This window comes from Falco rusticolus, chromosome 1 (assembly GCF_015220075.1).
Source record: "Falco rusticolus isolate bFalRus1 chromosome 1, bFalRus1.pri, whole genome shotgun sequence".
NCBI classification, from domain to species: Eukaryota; Metazoa; Chordata; class Aves; order Falconiformes; family Falconidae; genus Falco; species Falco rusticolus.
Window position 1 is genome coordinate 25,313,012 of NC_051187.1, and position 20,177 is coordinate 25,333,188.

The 20,177-nt window shown below is 47.6% G+C and overlaps 1 protein-coding gene across 1 annotated transcript in view; it reads left to right on the forward strand.

Annotated features, from left to right (window-relative positions):
* Window positions 1–20,177, forward strand: part of GALNT17 (polypeptide N-acetylgalactosaminyltransferase 17) — a 214,681-nt gene that overhangs the window by 57,829 nt on the left and 136,675 nt on the right. The window contains exon 3 of the mRNA XM_037375128.1: window positions 18,267–18,433. Within this exon, the coding sequence (XP_037231025.1) occupies window positions 18,267–18,433 (167 nt within the window). The remainder of the gene's footprint in view (window positions 1–18,266; window positions 18,434–20,177) is intronic.

A 20,177-nucleotide genomic window follows, 5' to 3' on the forward strand; every position in this document is an offset into this window, starting at 1 on the left:
AAAATAATACCCACAATTGTTAGGACTGTTGAATCATTGGGTGAAGATGACACACTCCTGCTGCTGTGAATCTCTTAACAGCTGTTCTTGTACAGGCAAGCGTCAAGATACTAAAGGGAAGAGGAAAGACAGTGGAAGTGATAAGCTTACACTTGTGGAAGTTGCTTATCACAGCTTGATTTTCAGGTGTTTTGAGGGCTTTCTAGCCAGCAGAGCCTGTCCCTTCCTCCTGCCGGCCCTGTGGGTCCTGCACGTGGGTCAGGCAAAGCCTGGGAGGACTTCGGCAGCGTGTATCAGGAGCGGAGTCTGCTTTTGTGTTGTATGCAGCATGTCCCTGGCAAAAAGTTTGCATTTACAAGCTGGACCACATGGCCTTAGAGCAATGTCCTGGGTAGAGCTGCACCATCGCTGGAAGCCATTGCTAAGGATTAAACAGTTACATATCACTGACTTGATTTTAATTTTTCCCAGTGGTGTGTTTGGGGGTTGAGTCAGAGTCATTACACTCAAGTGTCTCAAGTGGCTGAATCACCCGTTTATTTCTGTAGCTGCCTTCCTTGGGAGCCGGGGAGCAATTGGGCTTTTTAGCACCATCTGGCTTTAGCTGCTTTTATTACCTGAGAGTCCTGTGTTGCGGCAAGTTGAAAGTCTTTCTTTGGGGTATAGTGGAAAAGACAGAGTTTTAGAGAAGGCTTCGGGTTGTTCTTTGACAACCTAAAGGTATTAAATCCGTTCTTGGTTTATTTTTATTTCAAGTAGTCTGTGTGTGTCCTTTGGGGGTGCTCAGCGTGTACGTACTGGGTGCTAGGACATACTCTGGGGTGGAAGGAGCCAGCTGTGGTGGGAGACGCTGCTCCCTTTGGGGTCTCTCCCCATCCCTGGAGAGCCTCGTGCCCCCTGCCACGGGTCTTAGCCTCCGCCTGGATTACTGGGATGTTGCAGGGCCAAAGAATTGGGTTTGGGTTTTATAATCAAAACTGAATACATCTTTGGAAAGTCGTGGATGTGGATGCCACTTAGATCCATCAGGGCAGTCCAGGAGGATGGGCCTTGGAGACCTGTAATCGTCTCCCTCCTGTGAGACCACACGTGCCTTCACATCTCGGCTGTGCTGGACCCCAGCCATTCTTGTCCCATGCTGGACGCTGGCCATGCTGGCTCTCGGGGGCTTCCCTTGCAGACTCCAAGACTGGCAACGTTTTGTGTCCTGAGGCTCGACCTGTGCCCTCTGCTTGGCTGCAACATGGCTCAGGAAAGTTTGAGGTGCTGTCATATTTACTTATTTTCCTGTGAAGAAGGGCAAATCTCCTCCACTGTGGAAATAACTAAAAAGACCTGGCTTGGCACGTGCCTTTGTCTCAGTTTTCTCTCATGCCAAGATGCTGAGATGAGATCATTTCTTAGCACATACCATGACACGGGCAGGAGACTGCCCTGTGTGCTGCTTCATACATCTGGCACCACATCTGCCTCAGCCTTTTCTTTTCTTCCCCAAAACAGAGGTCATACAACCTCCTTCAAGCTTTGCTTGAAGCAAAATGCTTCTTGCCTTTCACTCCGCCCAAACGAGCGTATTCTTTTTGGTAGACATGGCTGAGATCTGTGAATATTATTGCAGCCAGTGAGAGCGCTCTTTATTGGTGGTTTCCTCAATTTTTTTTATAGCTGGAACATTCCTGGAGCCACACGTTTGTGGTGGTGTGGCAGTTACTTGGTCACGTCCTGCCCCAGGGTGTTTAGCCAGGCTTGATGAAATGAGTCTGAGGAGAAGGACAGCGCTTAGGAAGACGAAAACAACCTACTTGAATTATGCTGGTGATATTTGCTGGGAAAAGATTTCATGAGTTTTTATTTGTAACCATTGCTGTTTATTGCAAACAAAGGAGGTCAGAAGAGCTCTTTCTCTCTTGCATGCACGATATGTGATTTTACCTTTTGCAAAGAGGTTTTTTGGTTGGTCTTTTTTTTTTTTTTTTTTTTTTTTCTCCAGTCTTACATACAAACGATAGCAAGGAAAAGAGCAGCAAGACCTAGTGATTTTTCTTCATCAAATAACTGAAGGAAAAACTAGTGAGGAATCAAGACACTGTAAGAAGGAAAAAAACTATGGCTGTTTCAGATGTGAAATTCTGTTTGGATAGCATGTGGGAGGATATTAAAAGACTTTCATTTCCAGGAAAAAGTCAAAGTTAGTTGTGCATCTTCTCTCCTACTAGATAGTTGTGGGTCAGATCCAGCAGTATGTGAAAAACTCTTGCCCTTGGGCGTTTTTTTATGGCTGAAGCTGTGTAAAAGGGAAGGTAATGTTTTCAAATACTTGGAAAGGTGCCACCTGAACGTTTTCTGGGAGAGCCAATAAAGAAATCAAGTCGTTGAGCATCAGTGTCAAAGGTCTGGCATAAAGGAAATGTGCCTCAGAACAAGGCTCATCGAAACTGGGTCCGTTTCGCAGTTAGGAGACAGGTTGCCAGATGCTTTTGGTCTGTGCGTGCCACCCTGCCCGCTCCCTGATCTCTGCGTGGCTTTGGGCATTTCTGTTGTGCCAGGCTGCACATGTTCCTGGTGCTTTCCAAAGGAAATGCTTGTGGTTGTGCCCCATCCGTCCCCTCTCTGCTGTGAAGATGATGGGGGTAGGAAGGTACTTGCAAACCCAGGTTCAGACCTGAAACAATTTGTTTTTCCTTTCTCTGGCATCATCAAAGGACGTGAGCTCTGCAGAGCCACCGCAGCTGTGCTGGGCCTGCAGGTGCCGTGGGCACTGCCTGCCTCTCCAGGGACGGTGCTGCAACTTTGGGTGATTTTTGAGTGATTTGCACGAGGAAAAAGCTGCTTTAATGCTGCGTTGCTTTTCCAGGACTAATACAAACCAGCGTGCTATTGAGTAAATGCTGGTATCGATCTTTATTCCGCAGCGCATACCAATGTGCGTGTATGGAGATATCGTTACTGACTTCCAGTCTTGGAAGTCCAGACTTTTTCTTGAAAACTGGTCAAGTCTCTAAAGACAGACTTTTCCAGCTGTGCTGGGTTTTTGCTGATTAATTTTTACGCCTGCTGCTGTGACCTCTTAGGGGGAGCCAGCTGCATGGCCCGGCACGGGTGGTGCCTGGTACACGCGTGCGGGGAGGCAGTGCTGGTGTGACTGGGGGTGATGCGGAATCACCCTGGACCTGAAGGTGTCTGACTTCCTACTGAAAAGTTCAGGGGTTCATTTTTTTTATTGCTGTTCTGGATTTAGATAGGGATGCAGGCCAGCTTTCCCTTCCCCCCCACCCCTTTGAAGTAAGGCTGTTGAAGTACACTCGGACAGCTGTGTATGAGTCAGTGTGTCAAAAGCCTTCGGTGCTTAGAAGTCTCAGTGTCTTCTTTAAACTCGGTCGCTAAGAAAGTGCTTTCAGGAAAGTAACTCGAGAGTTTGTTTAGTGGCTGTTATGATATTCTCCTGCTATCATTCTGCTGCATAGTGTAATGTTGAGCTGATGTGGATTGATACACATGGTAGCTATTTTTCTTTTTAATGCAATAGATTCCAGTAATTGTCAATTTTCCCTTCCTGACTAAAAAATTATTCCCTATTCTTTGTAAGTTTGGAACATGATGCTTCAGGGAAGACTTCTATGAAGTGTGCTATAAAACATTTACTAATGTAAACGTAAGTATTAAATGCATGCTTTGGCAGAGGATGGGATTAGTATAATTTAACAACTTGCATTTGTGCTCTTCTGAACTCTGGCACTGAAAAATACCTGCATTATCATAAATACTTCTGACTAAACTATACTTAGGAAAATAAATGAACCAAATTAAGCTTTGGATACACTTCTTTTAAGTTGGCTTCCAAAGCAATCAAAGCTTGCGTGTGCTACTGATCTGCTGCCGTGTGTTGCAGGGGGCTTTTCTGTGGCAGCAGAAGCTTCTCGCTAGGTTGTGTGCTCACAGCCAGACCAGGCAGTGTGAGTCAAACCCTGGTGTCCTGACAGAGTCGGTCCTGAAGGAATTTATTTAGTTTTCCAGCATCCAGGGCGATCTGGTGTGTTGGGTTGCTGCCTTCAGCTGCCGCTCAGAACGCCCACAGCGGGCTGGGAAGGGCAGAAGGACGGCTGACCCGGACAGGGCTGAGCTTCTCCTGCGGTCGATGGCTTGTTTCAAGGGACGATCACCCACAAAGCATGAATCCTTTGACATAAACCAGTATAACTATATGTTTGCATAGATTATAAAATAGTTTGAGTTTATTACTGAATTGTTCTCCTTCTCGTCCCTGCTGTCCCCAGTCGTGGCCGTTCAGTAAACCCTAGGCTGAGGAGATCTTGATGGCTCTTTTTCTTCATACATGTGAGATAGCTCATGTGCACGGGGCGAGATGGGTAAGTGGATATGACAGTCGTAATTGCTCTGGCTTTTATGTCCCTTACGTCTGCCTGAACCTAACGGCTTTATTACAAGAGCCTGTCACAAAAATAAATCAGCTTTGTAGATAATTTCTTGTTAGAACTTGTGACTAAGTAATGTGCATTTAGAAATGCCTGTATGTCCCTAAATATTTACATTGTAATGCATATTTTGTTCCTCTAATCCTAAAATATAAGGCATAGTATTTCTGAAAAATTAGTTACTGGAAATAAGGCAAGTGCTTTAAAATCAAGTTTCCTGTGGATATGTGGGGAGTTTTACAGCTTTAATGATCAGAAATAGTTTATGAGACTCTTGTGCTCTGAATCTATAAGCACTGAACTGTACCAGACAGCAGTAGGTCTGTTAAGATGTTTGGGTAATAGAAACTGGTTTGCTTTTCTGTGTACTTCATAGGGTAGACACAATTGACTGAATATTGATAATCCCTTTTGCAAGAAGACATGTGCAACTGAATCAGCAAAATACAAATGAAAATAATCATTAATGAATGGAGCATGATTGGGAAGTGGCAATATGAATAGCAGTCGGAACACTTGATTTCTTTTAAGCTTGTTCATAATCATTACAAAAACCAAATGAAGATCAATTCATTTCCTGGTGAAGCTTTATTTTTGTGAGGAGAACAGGAATGAAGCTCGTTTGGTATCAGTAGCTTCAGTTTGTGGAATTGCTCGTCACCAGTGCAGAAGGATATGGTTGGTTTTTTCCTTTCCTATGGATGTTTAAGGACAAAAAGCGGTGCAGGTATGTAAGGAGTAGCTGGGCAGCAGTGTGTGTGGCTGGATTAAGGAAACCCGAGCAAGCTTGAACCTGCCTGTGTGTATTCACATGTGCTACGTGCGTGTAGATGGTGGAAGATGGTAACTTGATTTACAATATATTGTATTTCAGCCGTGGTGCTGTGCAGCCCAGTCACGAGTAAATCATTCAGTCCAGTCCGTGCTCCACTGATAGATAGGGATTTACCTCCCAGGTTTTCCGCTGCATCAGGACGAAGCACGTATCGGTTTTCTGTGGCAAAGCAGAGCAGTGCTGGGCCAGGAGGGAAGCAAAGCCGAGTCTCGGGTGTGTATTTACGTGTTGAGTTTGGCTGTGCAGGTTGGAGAAGATTTTGTGTTCGGTTTTGTGGGAAGTGGGTGAAAGTCAGATGGCATTCCTAAGGTGAGGAGGAGAGGGAAGAAGGCTCCTGAATTTTCCTGCTGTGTGGTTTTCAGGTGTACATCCAAACCTGTGGTAAATGACAAGTGTAGGGAAGATGTAAACTATGTGTTTCCATATTGTATGTGTTCCCATACAAGTTTGCTGTTTGTGCTGTGTGTCTTCTACTCATATCAAGTATATCATGGCCAGTGCTGCCTAAAAATGCATCTAGCACGAGGTCTGTACTTACAACCTGAAGTTGCAGTATAGATCTATCTCCTTTGGAGGCTCTTGGTGGTGGCAGGGTAAGAAAGGAGCTGATGCCAAATGTGTCAGGCTTTAGATATGCCTGTTAATGTCTCTGATGTGGCAGCAAACAAATCTATAGCCTTAAATCATGTTCTCTTTGTTTAAGTAATAGTAAAAGAATTTCTAAAGTGTCGCTAGGTGTTGTCACTTGGATCCCTGCAGGTAAAGGCAGGCATTGTCCAGCCATAACAAAGAAGATGATACCCAACTCATGGGGCATCTGCAGCTCATCACTGAAAATGACAGAAGTGTGTTTTGGGGTTGGGTTGGTTGTTTTTTGGTTTGTTCCTTGTTTTTTGGTTTTCTTTGAGGTGTTTTGGGGGAGTGGGGGTGGGGGTTGTTAGGCTTTTTGTGTGTGGTTTTGGGTTTGGGTTTTGTTTTTCTTTTTTAATCCTGTAGCAATTCCACTCTTTTTTGACTGATTGTATTGGTTTGGATCCTTCCCTAACCTGCTTACTAGGCATTTAAATGGTGTTACTGTTTTGTGCTGGACTAAACCAGATGGCCTTTCTCCTTGTGTGCTCAGGCTCTGAGTTGGTTAGCTTTGTCTCCCAGTCTTGCCTACCTTGTATTTTGTTTTGGCAAAGGTGGAGAATACAACCTGTAACATTAGAAAAGCCATACAGGAGCAAATTTAATGATAGAGTAGCAGTGGTGGTGTGGATCTTCATCTGTGGAATAAAGGGAAACTTCTAGTGTATTGGAGTGAATGCTTAGCCTTTTGCATGTATTGCAACAACAACAAAAAAAAAATACGCATGAAAAACTAGAGTACAGACAGTGTGGCCAGTCACTGCTTTTGAACTCTTACCACTGCCTGCCTATGTGGTCTTCAGGTTTATTAACCTCTCCATGCTTAATGTTCCCTGTCATTAAGGGGGCACCAATATTTATAGGCAGTTAATTGTGTTCAGTTAACTAGTACCTGAAATTGGAATGTGAGTAGAAATGCAAATCAAAGTCAGCCTCATCCTCTGGTTTTTGACCTTTTTCATATTGCTTGTGACTTGATTTTTTGGTTTGGTTGTCCCCCCCACCCCCCAGCTAAGCAGTACCTATCTCTGCTAATGTTGTGCTAGCATGACCAACTGGTTCATGGCAGTGGTGAGCAGCCGGCGCTGCGGGGGTGGGCTGGTGGTGCCAGGGTTGCAGAGCTTTCCTTTGTGACTTGCGCAACGCAGACATTTGCTAGACGGGGCTGAGCAGCGCCCCTCTGCTGAGGCTGATCTAATTCTGACAGAGGTTAAGTAAACTTAGACAGCGAGGTCTGCACATAACGGAAAAGGTTTAAAAACTTCATCTTCCCAGTTCATAAACCCGTCAGCAGAGTGGATCTGTTATTACAAAAAAACCCTCCCTATCTCTACAAATCCATTGTGCCTTTTAAGTTCATCATTTTTACACTGGCTGTTCCAGCGATGGCATCGTTTCACCCTGTGTTCCAGGCAGCACAAGTGTTGGCCACTTTTCTTATTCATTGCTCTAAGTATGTGCTGGGGATGTCAACATCTTGAGTTCCCATGAGATCTATTCTAGTAAGCCACTCCCACGGTAAGGCTATATACCATGGGTTTCATTTTCAGTTTGGCAGGCAAGGCTATAGCAGGGGCGGTTTTATCCCAACGTACCTGAGCAGGGCGGTGAGCTCCTTGGTAAGGCTGGCGGCTGTGATTGCCACCCTGCCGTCACCGGCCTCGGGGCTCTGATGGGGGCGAAGGGCTCTCTCGCCTGGACGTGCCCATCTGAACCTTCAGGCAAGGTCTGTCCGTGATCGAGGGAGGGAAAAGGCATGTCCACCTGCCCCAGAAGTAGCTGCGTCGGTCTGTTGTACCATCGGTGACATGCTTACACAAAGGTGGAGGGATGGAGCACATCACCCTTTGGCGGTATCTTGGCATTGACCTTGAAAGGCAGCTTTGACTTCTGCCTTTGACTGGATGTCTCTGCGTGAGCCACGTGCAGTACTGTGGCTGCGCGGTGTAGCAGACCCCGCCGACAGGGCATGTCAGAACATATGCTGCTAATTTACAATTTGACATTCCTGCCTTTCATCCCTCCGGCTCTGAGCACTTCCAGGCTTTCAGGTTGTGGTTGCCCCATTGTCGCGGGGTCAGCGTTCCTCTGCTTGGCCAGTCGTTCCTCAGTGGGGACGCGTGGGGTCTGCTCAGCAGTTCAGTGATGAAGTCGAGCACAGACCTTGCATCACTTGCTGGCTGCTCAGGACCCACGCCGCGTAGGAGGTGGGGGTTCTTCTCACTTGGGTGTAGCGATGCCTGCCTTTGTAAAATGCTACAGGCAGCCATTCTCAAAGCCCCTTCCTGCAGTCCGTGCCTATTTGACATAATTCAGTGTTCAGCTATGTCTGGAGGGGGCTGTTTTAAACCATATGGTCAAAAAAGTGCTCCTCAATTTCCCTCCTGTCTGATGCGCTGTGCCTGGAATGACGGAAAGGCCAATGGACTGGCAGAGCTGGTGCAGCAGGACCTTCGGTTTTTGTTCCTGAGCCCTGCTGGCCTCCTGCCACCTTGGTGTTGACAACTTAATTTCTTCATTCCTTCATTGGAAGCAACGATAACGTTAACTTCTGATGAACATGATGTGGTGCTTAAATCACTGATACTTTAGTTAAGGGGAGAGCAGCCTCCTTCTCCTGAAGACTCCTGACAAACAGAGTCCCCAGCTCTGCTGGGGCTGTCCAGGTGTGGCCCTGGGGGAGGTGTGTTCACCTCCTTGCAACGTAACATGGTCATGCAGGGCGAAGGCACCGCTCTGTGTCCAGCCCTGGCCCTTCATGGGGTATTTTGTCACTGTGGGACTGATAAGGAGCAGACAAAGAGCCCAGGGGCTCTGTGCCAGAAGCAGGTACAGTGAACGTCACTGCTTGCGCTGTCCTGAAAAGGGTGTCGCTGGTGATGGGCACCCATGGAGTGGCTGTGGGATTGTAAATCACAGTGCGTGTTAACCCGCTCTTGAGACCCTGCTCCACCCAGAGAGTCCTGGTGCTCTGTCTCTGTCATGGGGTAACACTGTTGGTACAGTGTATTTGGGGGTGCTCTGAAAGTGCAGTTTTGGGAACCAAGGGGTTGGAGCTTCCTAGGTGCCGGGAGATGAACTGGTAATTCTTTTAGTTGCAAGGTGATGTTTGCCCCAGCTTGTCTTTGTAAGAGCTTAGTGAAACGGTAATCTATATGATAGTAATTTTGGGGAGAATTCCACTTAACGTGCAGAAATTCCAACCAAGTAATCTCTTACGTGTCCTTAGCTTTAATGTTGCAGTTCCATATATCATTTTAGGAAAGGCATTTAAAAATGTATGAGCTTATTACATTGAACTCTCGCTCTGCTGCTGCACCACATTTTATAGGAAAATGTACAAAATCCTGTAAAAGCTGTGCCAACATAGTTGAGCACTTTTGTGACGCTAACAGTATTTTTAAGGACACTAAGTAACAAGAATCATTTATTCTACTAATCAAAAGAATATTTGCCTATTTAAATATTCAAACCCTCAAGCCTCATACAAGAATAAAATGTCAGGAAGGGATAAGCTCCTGATAAGCATGTTAGCTGGATTTATTTTGTGTGATGGCCAGCAAAGAAATGATTAATAACTATACATCAGGAGCCAGATTGGGAAACTACTGGGTGCTCAGAATTAAAAATTGTGGTTGGGGAGGGGGGGAATCCAGTCACTGATATGTAGGAGGGGAGGAAATCTTTGAAAACCTGCTATCAGGATCTTAAATTGAAGAAGTGTGGTCTCCATAATTGGAACCACCAAATTCTTTGTCTACTCTGTCTTCTACAGGCATGTAGGATCTGGGTTCTGCTGCCCATTTTCTTCCACGGTACAAGTGGCACAGATTTTCATGCCTAATTATTTCTGTCTGCCCAGTTCATGAGTGTTTATTATGGCTGCTCACAAAAGAGATGGAGAGGGTTCAGTAGGACCCCCAATAGTAGCAAAAGGGGTAGCTTCATAGGATATGGGGGCAATATGGAGCCCCAAAGACTTGGGGCATTCTGCATACCATGGTTGTTTAGCCTTCTCCATTGGTAGTTCCTGGTGTTGGAATTTAAAAGGACATGTAAAAGTGATGTTACCTTCATGCAGTGTGCGAGAATTGTGGCTTGACCAGCCCTAAAGAGCATTTCTGCAAAGGTGAGTAGTGGCGTAGTATCAAAGCCAATGATGATGCAGCTATTAAATAGACACACTGGTCACCATCCAGCCTCAGCACCCATCAGGGCTGGCACAGGGGGCTTCTGCTCCTGCCACCCTCTGCCACGTGGAGCAGGAGCAGCGGGTCTAATACCGGCACGTGGCCATCTGTGTGTTCCCTAACTTAAGAGCATACCACAGTGCTGTGTGCTCCCAGAAATTATCTCATATGGTGCTGCCTCATCCTTACCTGTGCCAGACCTAAGTCAGACCAATTAATTTGTTCCAATGGCTACAAAAAAACCAGCCTCCTGTTACTTTGTTGACTTTTCTCTCCTGTGTATGTTTTTTTCATACTTGATGTTCACCCAAAGCAGAGCAGAGCCCTGGCCGTCCTGCTTATAACATGGACACTATATGTAGTGTCCCCCGTACGCTGGGTTAGGGGGAGGGGGATCTTAGTGGCTTTGTGCTGGAGGAAGGGCACAGAGCAATAGGTAGCCCAGGAAGGGCTGAACATCAGCTGGGAGAAAGTCAGAAAAATCTTAGTCTAATCTGATACCAGGGTTTTACAGCAGCCTTCTACGTTCCTGCTCTGCCAGTAACTGTCTTTGGGGCAATCACTCTCCCGTGTCTCTGCAGCTGTCAAGCGGTGACCCTTCCTGCACTGGTAGCAGTGGGAAGCTTAAAGCCTGCACTGCTTTTCAGTCTCCAAGGAGGATGTGCTACTTTCTCCTGACAACAGTTACCTTGCACTGATGCTCAAAGTGAGCAGGAATTAGTCTCACCTGGTGCTGTTCTTTGGGGTGGGACTGTGTTTTGGGGATCTTCAGCACGCTAGTGCCCTTTCCTGCTGTGCGCAGCATATAGGAGGGTTGCTGGCTTCTCTCGGTTATTGAATGTAAGGATTTGGTAAAATCCCTCTGTGCTTTGTAGAGCACTAAACGGAGTGCTTCAGTTACTCATTAGGTGTGTGTTTAAAAATAAAAAAGCAGCTATGGGGATGGTAATTGTCCTCTCCTCAGGCTCTGATGTGGCTTCTGCTCTTTGGTTTCGGCACCATGGTCTTGTCCAGGACCCCATGCGCTGCTGCTTCCCTTGTGATATAGGGCACGTTTGAGTGCTGCTTTTATGAGAAGGGTTTTTTTTGTTTTTCATTGGCATTTCTTGAACTTTCTGTTTGGCTTCACCTGCCGTTGTGTTGGCATCACTTACAGTAAGGAACCGAGCTGAGCGTGGGGTCGGAAGGGACCTTCACAGCAGGGGTTGTGCTGTGGTGGAGATTTGGGTGAGCGCTTTGGGGCGTGCGTTTGCACACCGAAGGGTGAATGGCCAAATCCTGCAAGCAGAACCTCTGCCTCTGCTCCAAACCAGAACCTCTGCTCCAAACCAGAACCTCTGCTCCAAACCAGAACCTCTGCCTCTGCTCCAAACCAGAACCTCTGCCTCTGCTCCAAACCAGAACCTCTGCCTCTGCTCCAAACCAGAACCTCTGCCTCTGCTCCAAACCAGAACCTCTGCCTCTGCTCCAAACCAGAACCTCTGCCTCTGCTCCAAACCAGAACCTCTGCCTCTGCTCCAAACCAGAACCTCTGCCTCTGCTCCAAACCAGAACCTCTGCTCCAAACCAGAACCTCTGCTCCAAACCAGAACCTCTGCTCCAAACCAGAACCTCTGCTCCAAACCAGAACCTCTGCTCCAAACCAGAACCTCTGCTCCAAACCAGAACCTCTGCTCCAAACCAGAACCTCTGCTCCAAACCAGAACCTCTGCTCCAAACCAGAACCTCTGCTCCAAACCAGAACCTCTGCTCCAAACCAGAACCTCTGCTCCAAACCATGCCTCGTGCCTCGGGCAGCGCTGGGGTGGCACCAGCCTGGAGGAAAACAGCTTGTGGCAAAATGTTGTGTCTGTGTGGTTCCATACAATGCAAAAATACGTCTCAAAACAGATGGTGAGACTGTTTTACCAAAGTGTTTTAAGGCACGGTAGGTGTGAGGTTAGATTTTTCTCTACCTTGCTTAAAACTGTGATTTAACCACATCATCAGTGTTCTGGGTCTGCAGCAGCGGATACTTTTCCTTCAACAGTATTTGTCTAATACCTCTTTACCACCTGATAGTCCTCCCAGTTCATCTCTGGGTCTTGACAGACAACCTCTGCACCCCATTCCTCACTTGGAGGGATGGCTCCAGGGGACTCCAGGGTAGAGAATAGGCATTAAGAATGATTTATTAGAAATATATCAGTAGGAAAATCAGGTTTACTGATGGATCGTTTTCAGATAGCCCAATGAAGCCTGTTTTTATTTAGATCCAAGTATGACCTTTAAAACATTGGACATATTTGAAAGCCAAGGCACATCTGACCAAAGCAGGCTTTTCAAATTTATGGAGTTCTGCCTCCTCACTGCAAGTGAGGACAGCTATACTTTCTGCTTAATGGTATTTAATCGTCACTTAAAACTTTGGTAGGCATATTTATGTTGAACTGGGGGGAAGGACGCAGTAGAAAAGGCACAAATTAGGGAAAAGTTGACAGTCATGAAGATTTGAGGTTCTGTGCAAAATAGATGTGTGTGCTGTCAAGAGTGGATGGCCTGAGTGAGACGTATCACGGAAGGTGGAAGATAATTTCTAGAGCCAGCGATGAATATAATCTTTGATGCAGCCCCTGGGATTAGTGATTACTGGATCTCTCAGCATTAGCAGTGTTTCTGCTTTGCAATCTGGGAAGGAAAGCAAGTTGCAAGCCTGTCTGTCCAGCCCCTCTCTGGACCGAACTCTGTTGCTCTTTTTTTCCAGAGGATGAGTTCATGGTCCTGTTGTCGGTGGTTATGGACTTTGAAAGAAAATAATGCGTTATTGTATCTTCAGTTAGATTGGTGGGTTTTTTTGTGAAAGGTGCTACTGGACAGCACCTGTCATCCATAGGAGGAGGCGCACCACGCTCTACCTGTCGAGTCACACTGTCGGCGTGGACATCCACCGGCAGCTCTGCGCAAGCACGGCTTGGTCTGCAGCTGAACCGTCAGCCACGTGAGTGCCTGTTCGGCCCTGGGTCAGTCCATGTTCCCGGGTGTTCATAAGCTGCACTGATTAGTGATGATAAATGGCTTGTATTGGGACAGTAAAGGTGCAGAAACCACCTGAGTTTGGCTCAGTTGCCTGATACTGGACAGTGTGATGCTGGGTGATTATGGCAATAGCTTTGCACCCCAGAAGACAGTTGATACGCATTAATTGAGTAATAGAGTGGGATAGTGTTAAATCTCCCTGAGCAGGAAGAAGTGTTTTGTAAATGTTACTTGCCATTTTGTGGCCTCTTTGTGCTCCAGGAGTGCTTGCTGTGGTTCCAGGCTATTTTTCTGCTGTGGGATCACAGAGCAGTAAATGATAGGATATCCCTTTTCTGTTGCTGGGACAGCCAGTAAACATCCTGATCTCACTTGCTGCACTGAAGAGCAGATTTACAGCTCTGTGGTGGGCATAAAACAAGTGATCGGGGGATTCAAAGCCAGGCTCCTGCAGCAGACAAACATACATAATAGCAAAACTGGGGTGGCTGGTTTGGGGTTTTTTTTTTTTGGGGGGGGAGGTTGTTGGTTTTGTGTGTGTGTGTGTTGAAATCAGTTTTCTTGATTGATACGGCCTGGTGTATGCCAAGCTGTCAGCATAAACTCAGCTGTATTTCTCCTTCCCCCATCTCCCCATCTAATCCTTCATTTGTTCCGAATGGCTTTGGACATAAAGCAGTAATTGCAAGGAATTCACAGTAAAAAATATCCTCCGTTAATATATTCTATTTCATATATTTCCTTGTGTGTTCTCCTGATTGCAAACTTGGGTTTCATGTAGAGTAAAGGTTTTGGACCCAAGAAAGGTGACAGTGTGCGTAGCCCAGTGGTGCCATAGCCCCTGCGCCCATCCGCCACCCTGGTTCCCTTGCGGGGCCGGTGGGGAGGACACGGGGAGCTGCTCCGTGGACAGGCTGGGCAGGGTTTCATGCTGGGTCCGGTATCTGTGGTTGGTCTGTCAGTCTGTTTTTGAAGTGAATAAAAGACGTGTGAGAGCTGTGGACCAAGGATGGAATGAACCCCCTTTCTCCCCAACTTAAGGACAAGTGACACCTCTCAGTGAGAGCTCAGCGAGGTGCTTGGATGCCGAAATGCCAGATGCCGGGAGGTTTTCCCAGCCTCTTGAAACTTGGTTTTGTGAGCATGATTTAATGGGACGTAGTCAAGCATGATTTAATGGGACATAAAATGCCTCTTACTCTGATAACCCATTGATCTAAATGAGAGACAGGAATGTTAGGTATCTGTTTCTTTTGGCTATTGATTTCTGGTATTTTGATATAAATCCTGCAAGCAGGTGCCAGCCTACATTTAAGTGGAGAGGGCAGGCTTTACCAGGGAAATGTTATTGTGTAACCTGCGCTAATTAATTTACAGCTGTTGGCAAGTAAGTAGTGTTCTGTGCCATACCAGTTGAGTGTTTCTCATCTAGCAGAGAGGGGATTGATTGCAAGGCATCAGCTGCAGCCTCCTCAGTTGTCCCCGGTCAGGCCAGGTATCGCCCTTCTGTGCCTGGGGCCTGCGGCTCTGCCTCGGGTCCACCTGCAGGTTCAGCACCTGGAACATGGGCAGGAAAAAGTGTCTGAGGCAGCCTTTTGGTAACGATGGACAAGTGAAAGTGGGCAACTTTAAATTTGAAACGAAGTGCTGGTCTTTAATCCCATGGGTAGCTAGTCACTGACACCAACAGGAACACGTTGTGGCGGTCTATCTATTGTATTTTATTTAAATTCAGTAGTTTTCAAATGTATGGAGTGTTCCCTTGAAAATCCCAACTTCCTGGACCGAGGCTTGTTTGTGGGCAGGCCAGATGCGGTGTGAGCTGAGTGTTAGAAATAAACCCTGAGATTCTCCCCTAGAAGATGTTAGGAGCTGCTGCAAAGGTTTTCCAGCCTACGTGTAAGATATGGATTTGCTTTGCTGTTAATTCAGGTTTTAGAAGAGCTTTGCAAAAGCCTCAGCACATGTTTATTCCTAGAGCTTCTTGTCTCCCGTGTGCTGCTTGGTCTCGAGCTCCCCTGAGAACCTTCTGGAGTATCACATTTATCTCATTAATTTGCTAATCCCCAAAGAGACCAGCCCACGGTCTGAGCTGAGGACTGCAGCGGTGCTGGGATCCAGTCCTGGCCCCATGTGTCCCTTTTGGGATAATTAGCAAGACCTGAATCTGGAATTTGGAAGTATTTTGGCCCGGGATCTGAATTTTGAAGGTAGCCCGGTGAGCAGCCAAGCGCTTTCTCGCCCGAAGGTGGTGGCTGGGGGCAGAGGGGGACATGTCCCTCAGGTGTGGGCTGATAGCCCCTGCATTGCCTGGGGCTCGTCCCCCAGCCCCTTGTCCCTGCCCCAGCTGGGCCCTGGGCTCGGTGCTGGCTGCCCTGTGCCGTTCCTCCACGTTCCGCTCGAAGTGCTGGAGGTGGCGGAGGTTTCACGTTATGTGTCTTCCCACCTCACGCAGACAGCGCAGCCCCTTAGGGCTGGAGAGGTGCTGGGCTGGGCTGCGGGAGGTGGATGGGGCAGAGTTCTGCAGGCTGCAGCCACGGGCAGCCTCGTCTGCCGGCGGGACCCACAGCGTCCTGACCTGCCAACTCGCCGTGGGACAGTAAATCCTCCCAGAACTGCTGTCTCAAACGTTTCTAAGAGTAAAACAGTCAAACCTCTTTGCCTCCCCCTGTAAATGGTCTGAACGATAAGGCTGAAGCACAGAGTCCAGGTCAGTCCCTTTTCTATTTAAAATACTTACAAGAAAAGCACTGAACCACCGACCAACGAAAACCTCACTTCCCACCTTGTGTACTCATCATTCTTGCTATTTCTAACAAGTTCTCTGCTGGCCCTTCTAATTATGTTTGAGCTCAAGCACTTTTTAAAAATTATTTTTATTTTCCTTTTCCTTTTTTTTTTTAAATTTTTATTTTCCCTTTCTCTGGCCGCAGGAGAGCCCTGGTGTGCCAGGTGTTTCTTTGCATGCTGCAGGAATATCTGCTGACAGGTCAGCTTGTCCGTAGCAAACCGCTGTGCTGGAGCCGGGGGCTGGAGTCCGCCAGCACGTGGCTGCGGGCAGAGCGTCGCTCAGCCTGGCTGCTTTTTGCACCAGCAGTTGAAGAGGACCTGTGCGAGGAAGACTGACAAACTTGATGTTGATTTGGTTTTAAATTGCTGCCTTCCCATCTCCTGTGGTTGCAACCAGAGCCACCTGAGAGCACGGTGTTCGCGCAAACCCTTGCCTCCCCGCCACCCCCCGCCCGCCTTTGGAGAATTGCAGCTTTGTGCGTATGAACAATGTGGGTATTTGACATGCCCACTCCTTCCCCGGACTTATCTCTTCTCTGTGTATCTTTGTTCGCCTGTCCTCAGCAATCCAGGAAGGAGAACCCTGATAAAGAGTGGTGCAGGGTGAATGCGAATGAGCGGGAGATGAACCTCAAAGGGCTTGGTTTGGATTTTCCTCCAAACCTCTTTGATCATAAATTGAGCTCGTTATCCCCCCGAAGCACGCCCCGGGGGAAGGCTGCCCAGAGGTGTGCGATGATTAAAAGGAAATACTCTTGCTGCTGTGACCACCTTCTCTTCAGCTTAGCATGTATTGACGTGTATGAAAAGCAGGTTTTTAATCTCTGAGTCAGTTTAGTTTGACTCCCATGGCAGGATTTCAGGGTCATTTGTCACTTTACCCCATCACGACTGTTCACTCATTCTAAAGAGAGATCTTCCCTTTGGAAGATAGTTTTCTGTATTCGGCATGCTCCCTTTTGTAGAGAGCTTGGCTTGCTTTAGGGTAAGCAGTAGTTAAATCAAGAAATACAACCTTGTTTTTATCCAGTATACTTGCTTAACTAGAGAAGATTCATAAAGAACCGTGTTTCTGTGAAAATCTTTGTCTCCCAAGTCTCATTTTGGAGTCTGAAGAATGCCTGCTGTTGCCTGAGAAACACCCAGCACAATTAAATACGGAGTCGTTCTTGGGGAGTCAATGAGCTTGAAGCAACCCTGGGATGATGTCGTTTGTGCGTTCGGTCTTTCCTTGCTTATCTGGGCAGGATTTACTTGGTAAATGCTCATTGTAATTCTGCGAACACTGCTAATGTTGCATGTCTAATCTGTCATGAATGCGGAGAAGGGAGCGTGGTGGCTCATTTTCTTCCCTCACACACATTATTGTAGGGGAAGCCGGAGAGTTGGATTAATTTTTTTGAAGTATGGGAGATTGCGTGTTTGCTCTCTGCGAGTACTTCGTTAAGGTTTGTTTCTGGTGAGGATAAAGTGTGGCCTGAACACGCCGCCTGTACGTCGTTGGGAAGGATGTGCGCTCCCCGGGGAGCTGCAGCTGCCTGGGACATCCCTTCCACGTGGAGCTGCCCTGGCTCTGCTCCGTGCTGAGCTCCATGGGCTCAGGGTCTGGCGTGTCGGTGGAACGTGAACCTGTTGCTGGCCAGGGACAGAGCTGGTGAGGGTGACCTGAGAGCTCCCTGCGCTGTCGTCCCTCTCTGACACCCAGAAATGCGTCTAAGCAGATGCCCAGCCACAAACCCGGCCCGAGTTAAGCAATTACTCCTGGAACCCAGATCAGTGGTGGCAAGTTTTTGGTTTTAACCTGTCTATTCTGGCTGTGAAGTACAAAGACACCAGTCCATGGCAGTGCTGTGCTGGGGTGCTCCAGACAGATATGTATTTAGAAGTATCTGCAGAGAGAGCTAAAACATTTATTAAGACCATTTAACCAAGAGTCATTTCATATTCATGTCATTCCAAAGCAAATGGGAAGAAAATTCACAAGTGCCGTTTAAGAGCAAGGCTGGCTTCTGAGCACCAATTAATCTTAAAACAAAACAGGAGCGAGCAGTTTCACGTTAGATGGTAAAACCATTTTCTCTCCTCTGGAGGCTGGTTTTCATTACCCACGTACACATGGGTGGTGTCCATGTGTGCCCAGCCTCAGCCGTGCGACGTGTAGCTCTGCACGCTGCCCTCAGTGCTCTCGGAGCCCGGAGGAGGCTCTGGCGCTGCTGCCTCATCCCGACAGCCCTGTGGACCGCGGGTGGCACTGGCTGTGCGAGGCAGGGGGGATGTCGGCATCATCTGGCACTGCTCAGTGTGTGCCTGGCTCCAAACGCTGCGCTGCGTGCTCTGCTAACCATGCCTCTCTCTCTGCCCTTCGTGCTGCAGGTGCAAAGAGCTGAAATACGGCAAGGACCTACCCCAGATCTCCATCATCTTCATCTTCGTGAACGAAGCACTCTCTGTTATCCTGCGGTCAGTGCACAGCGCGGTTAATCACACGCCAGCTCACCTCCTGAAGGAGATTATCCTTGTGGATGACAACAGCGATGAAGGTTAGCGGTGCTGGGATCCCAGATCTCCAAAACACCCAGAGGGCGTTTCATTCCTTAAAACCTGGTGGAGCAGTCACACTGCTTTGGGAGCGGTGACGCTGCTGGGAGGTGTGGGGTGTGGGGCGTGCTGGCTGCCACACCAGCCTTCTCCTGTAGCGACAGTGGAACAGCATCAAACCAAAGTCAGAATCTGAGATAATTATTGATGGAAAGTGTAGCTGAAAGGTAGAAGGCTAAAAGAAACCAGAAATGATCTTACCTTTAAAATTCAGTCTGGTTTCAGTCCTTGTTTCTCATAACAGCACTTTGGTTGCGGAGGTGCACCCCGAAATACTTAATACAAAGTTGAGGGACAAGAGCCCAGCGAGCTACCCTGCACTGGCCCCTGGCAGGGGTGTGAAATGAGACTTTCTCTGCGCGTGCCTCAGTTTCCCTATCTGCAAAGTACCGTCCAAGGCTTGCTAAATGGCTGGGCCCCTGCAGAGGCCCTCTGTCCTCTTACATTATGTTTTTGATATGAGAAGGATAAATAAAGAGGCAGAAGAGGAAACAAACACACTTAGTGTGCTCAGGTCAGGCCGTGACAGAATGCGGAAAGGGGCTCTCTGGTTTCCCACGTTACACATGTGTCGTTTGGTTCCACCTGCTCGGTCACTGCTGTGATCCCTTCCCTGCTGGTCTTGGTAGCACAAGGATGCAGGAGGTGGTTTCATGTGGAAGCATTTTCAGACCGAGATTCTTCCAAGATTTTTTCCCCCCCCCAATATACAGTTGGAGAATGCCATTAGGGTAGTTAAAATCTTAATGAAGAACAGCAAATAGTTAAGTTACTCTGATTACTGCCTTCTTGATTTGTACTGCAGGCTTTTAGTATTATTTAAAAAAAAGAACAGGCATGTGCTGTGGATGTTGCGATCGGAAGGGAAGAACAGGGAGGGTGTGGGACGTGGAGAGCTCATTTCCAGAGGGAGCCTGAGAGGTTGCTCGTCTGTCTGCAGTGAGATGAGATGGTATACAGCAAGCTATTCAAGCCTGTAAAAATAGGCACTGAAATACCACAGTAATGAGCACCATAGAAAGCTGATGAATTATAATTACCAGTAAAAGAAACAGGAGGGCAGCTCCTCAGCTGATGGAAATCACAGCAGCTCTAGTGCAAAACCTAGCATGATGTGCACCAGTGAAGCTGTGGGATTTGGAACTGGAATGGTTTGGCTAGCCAGGAGAAAGTGCAGGTGATCTGTCGCTGCAGTATTTAGCATTGCCCAGTGCTTAAGGGGTTCAAAATTTCAAAATGAGATGCTGCTTCTCAAAATCTTACTGTATCGATGGGTGGAGGGGAAGAACGCTCTTTAAGGGAGAACCCACTGGTAATAATTACTGAGCTTCTCTACCCATTGCCATGCACAAAGAAACATGTTTCTGAACAGCTCCCACCCATCATTCAGTATGCAGCACTGAGGCTAATACTGAGTCAAGGACTCTGGAGACACTACTGAAAAGCACAAGACAATGAAACAAATCCTTTCAAAAAGCATCACCCTCCCAGTAAGCCGAGCCTGCAGCTGGCGGTGAGGATGCAGAATGAAATCTCTTTATCCACTGCTGAGATTGCAAGGCACCAGCTTCTCCGGCAGTCTGCTGCGAGGGCTGGGCTGGTGCTGGTGGGGTCTGGTGGTGGGGCTGGATGATGGCAGGGTGTTGACAGGGCAGGGAGATAGGTGGCCGAAGCTTGCAGCGTGTT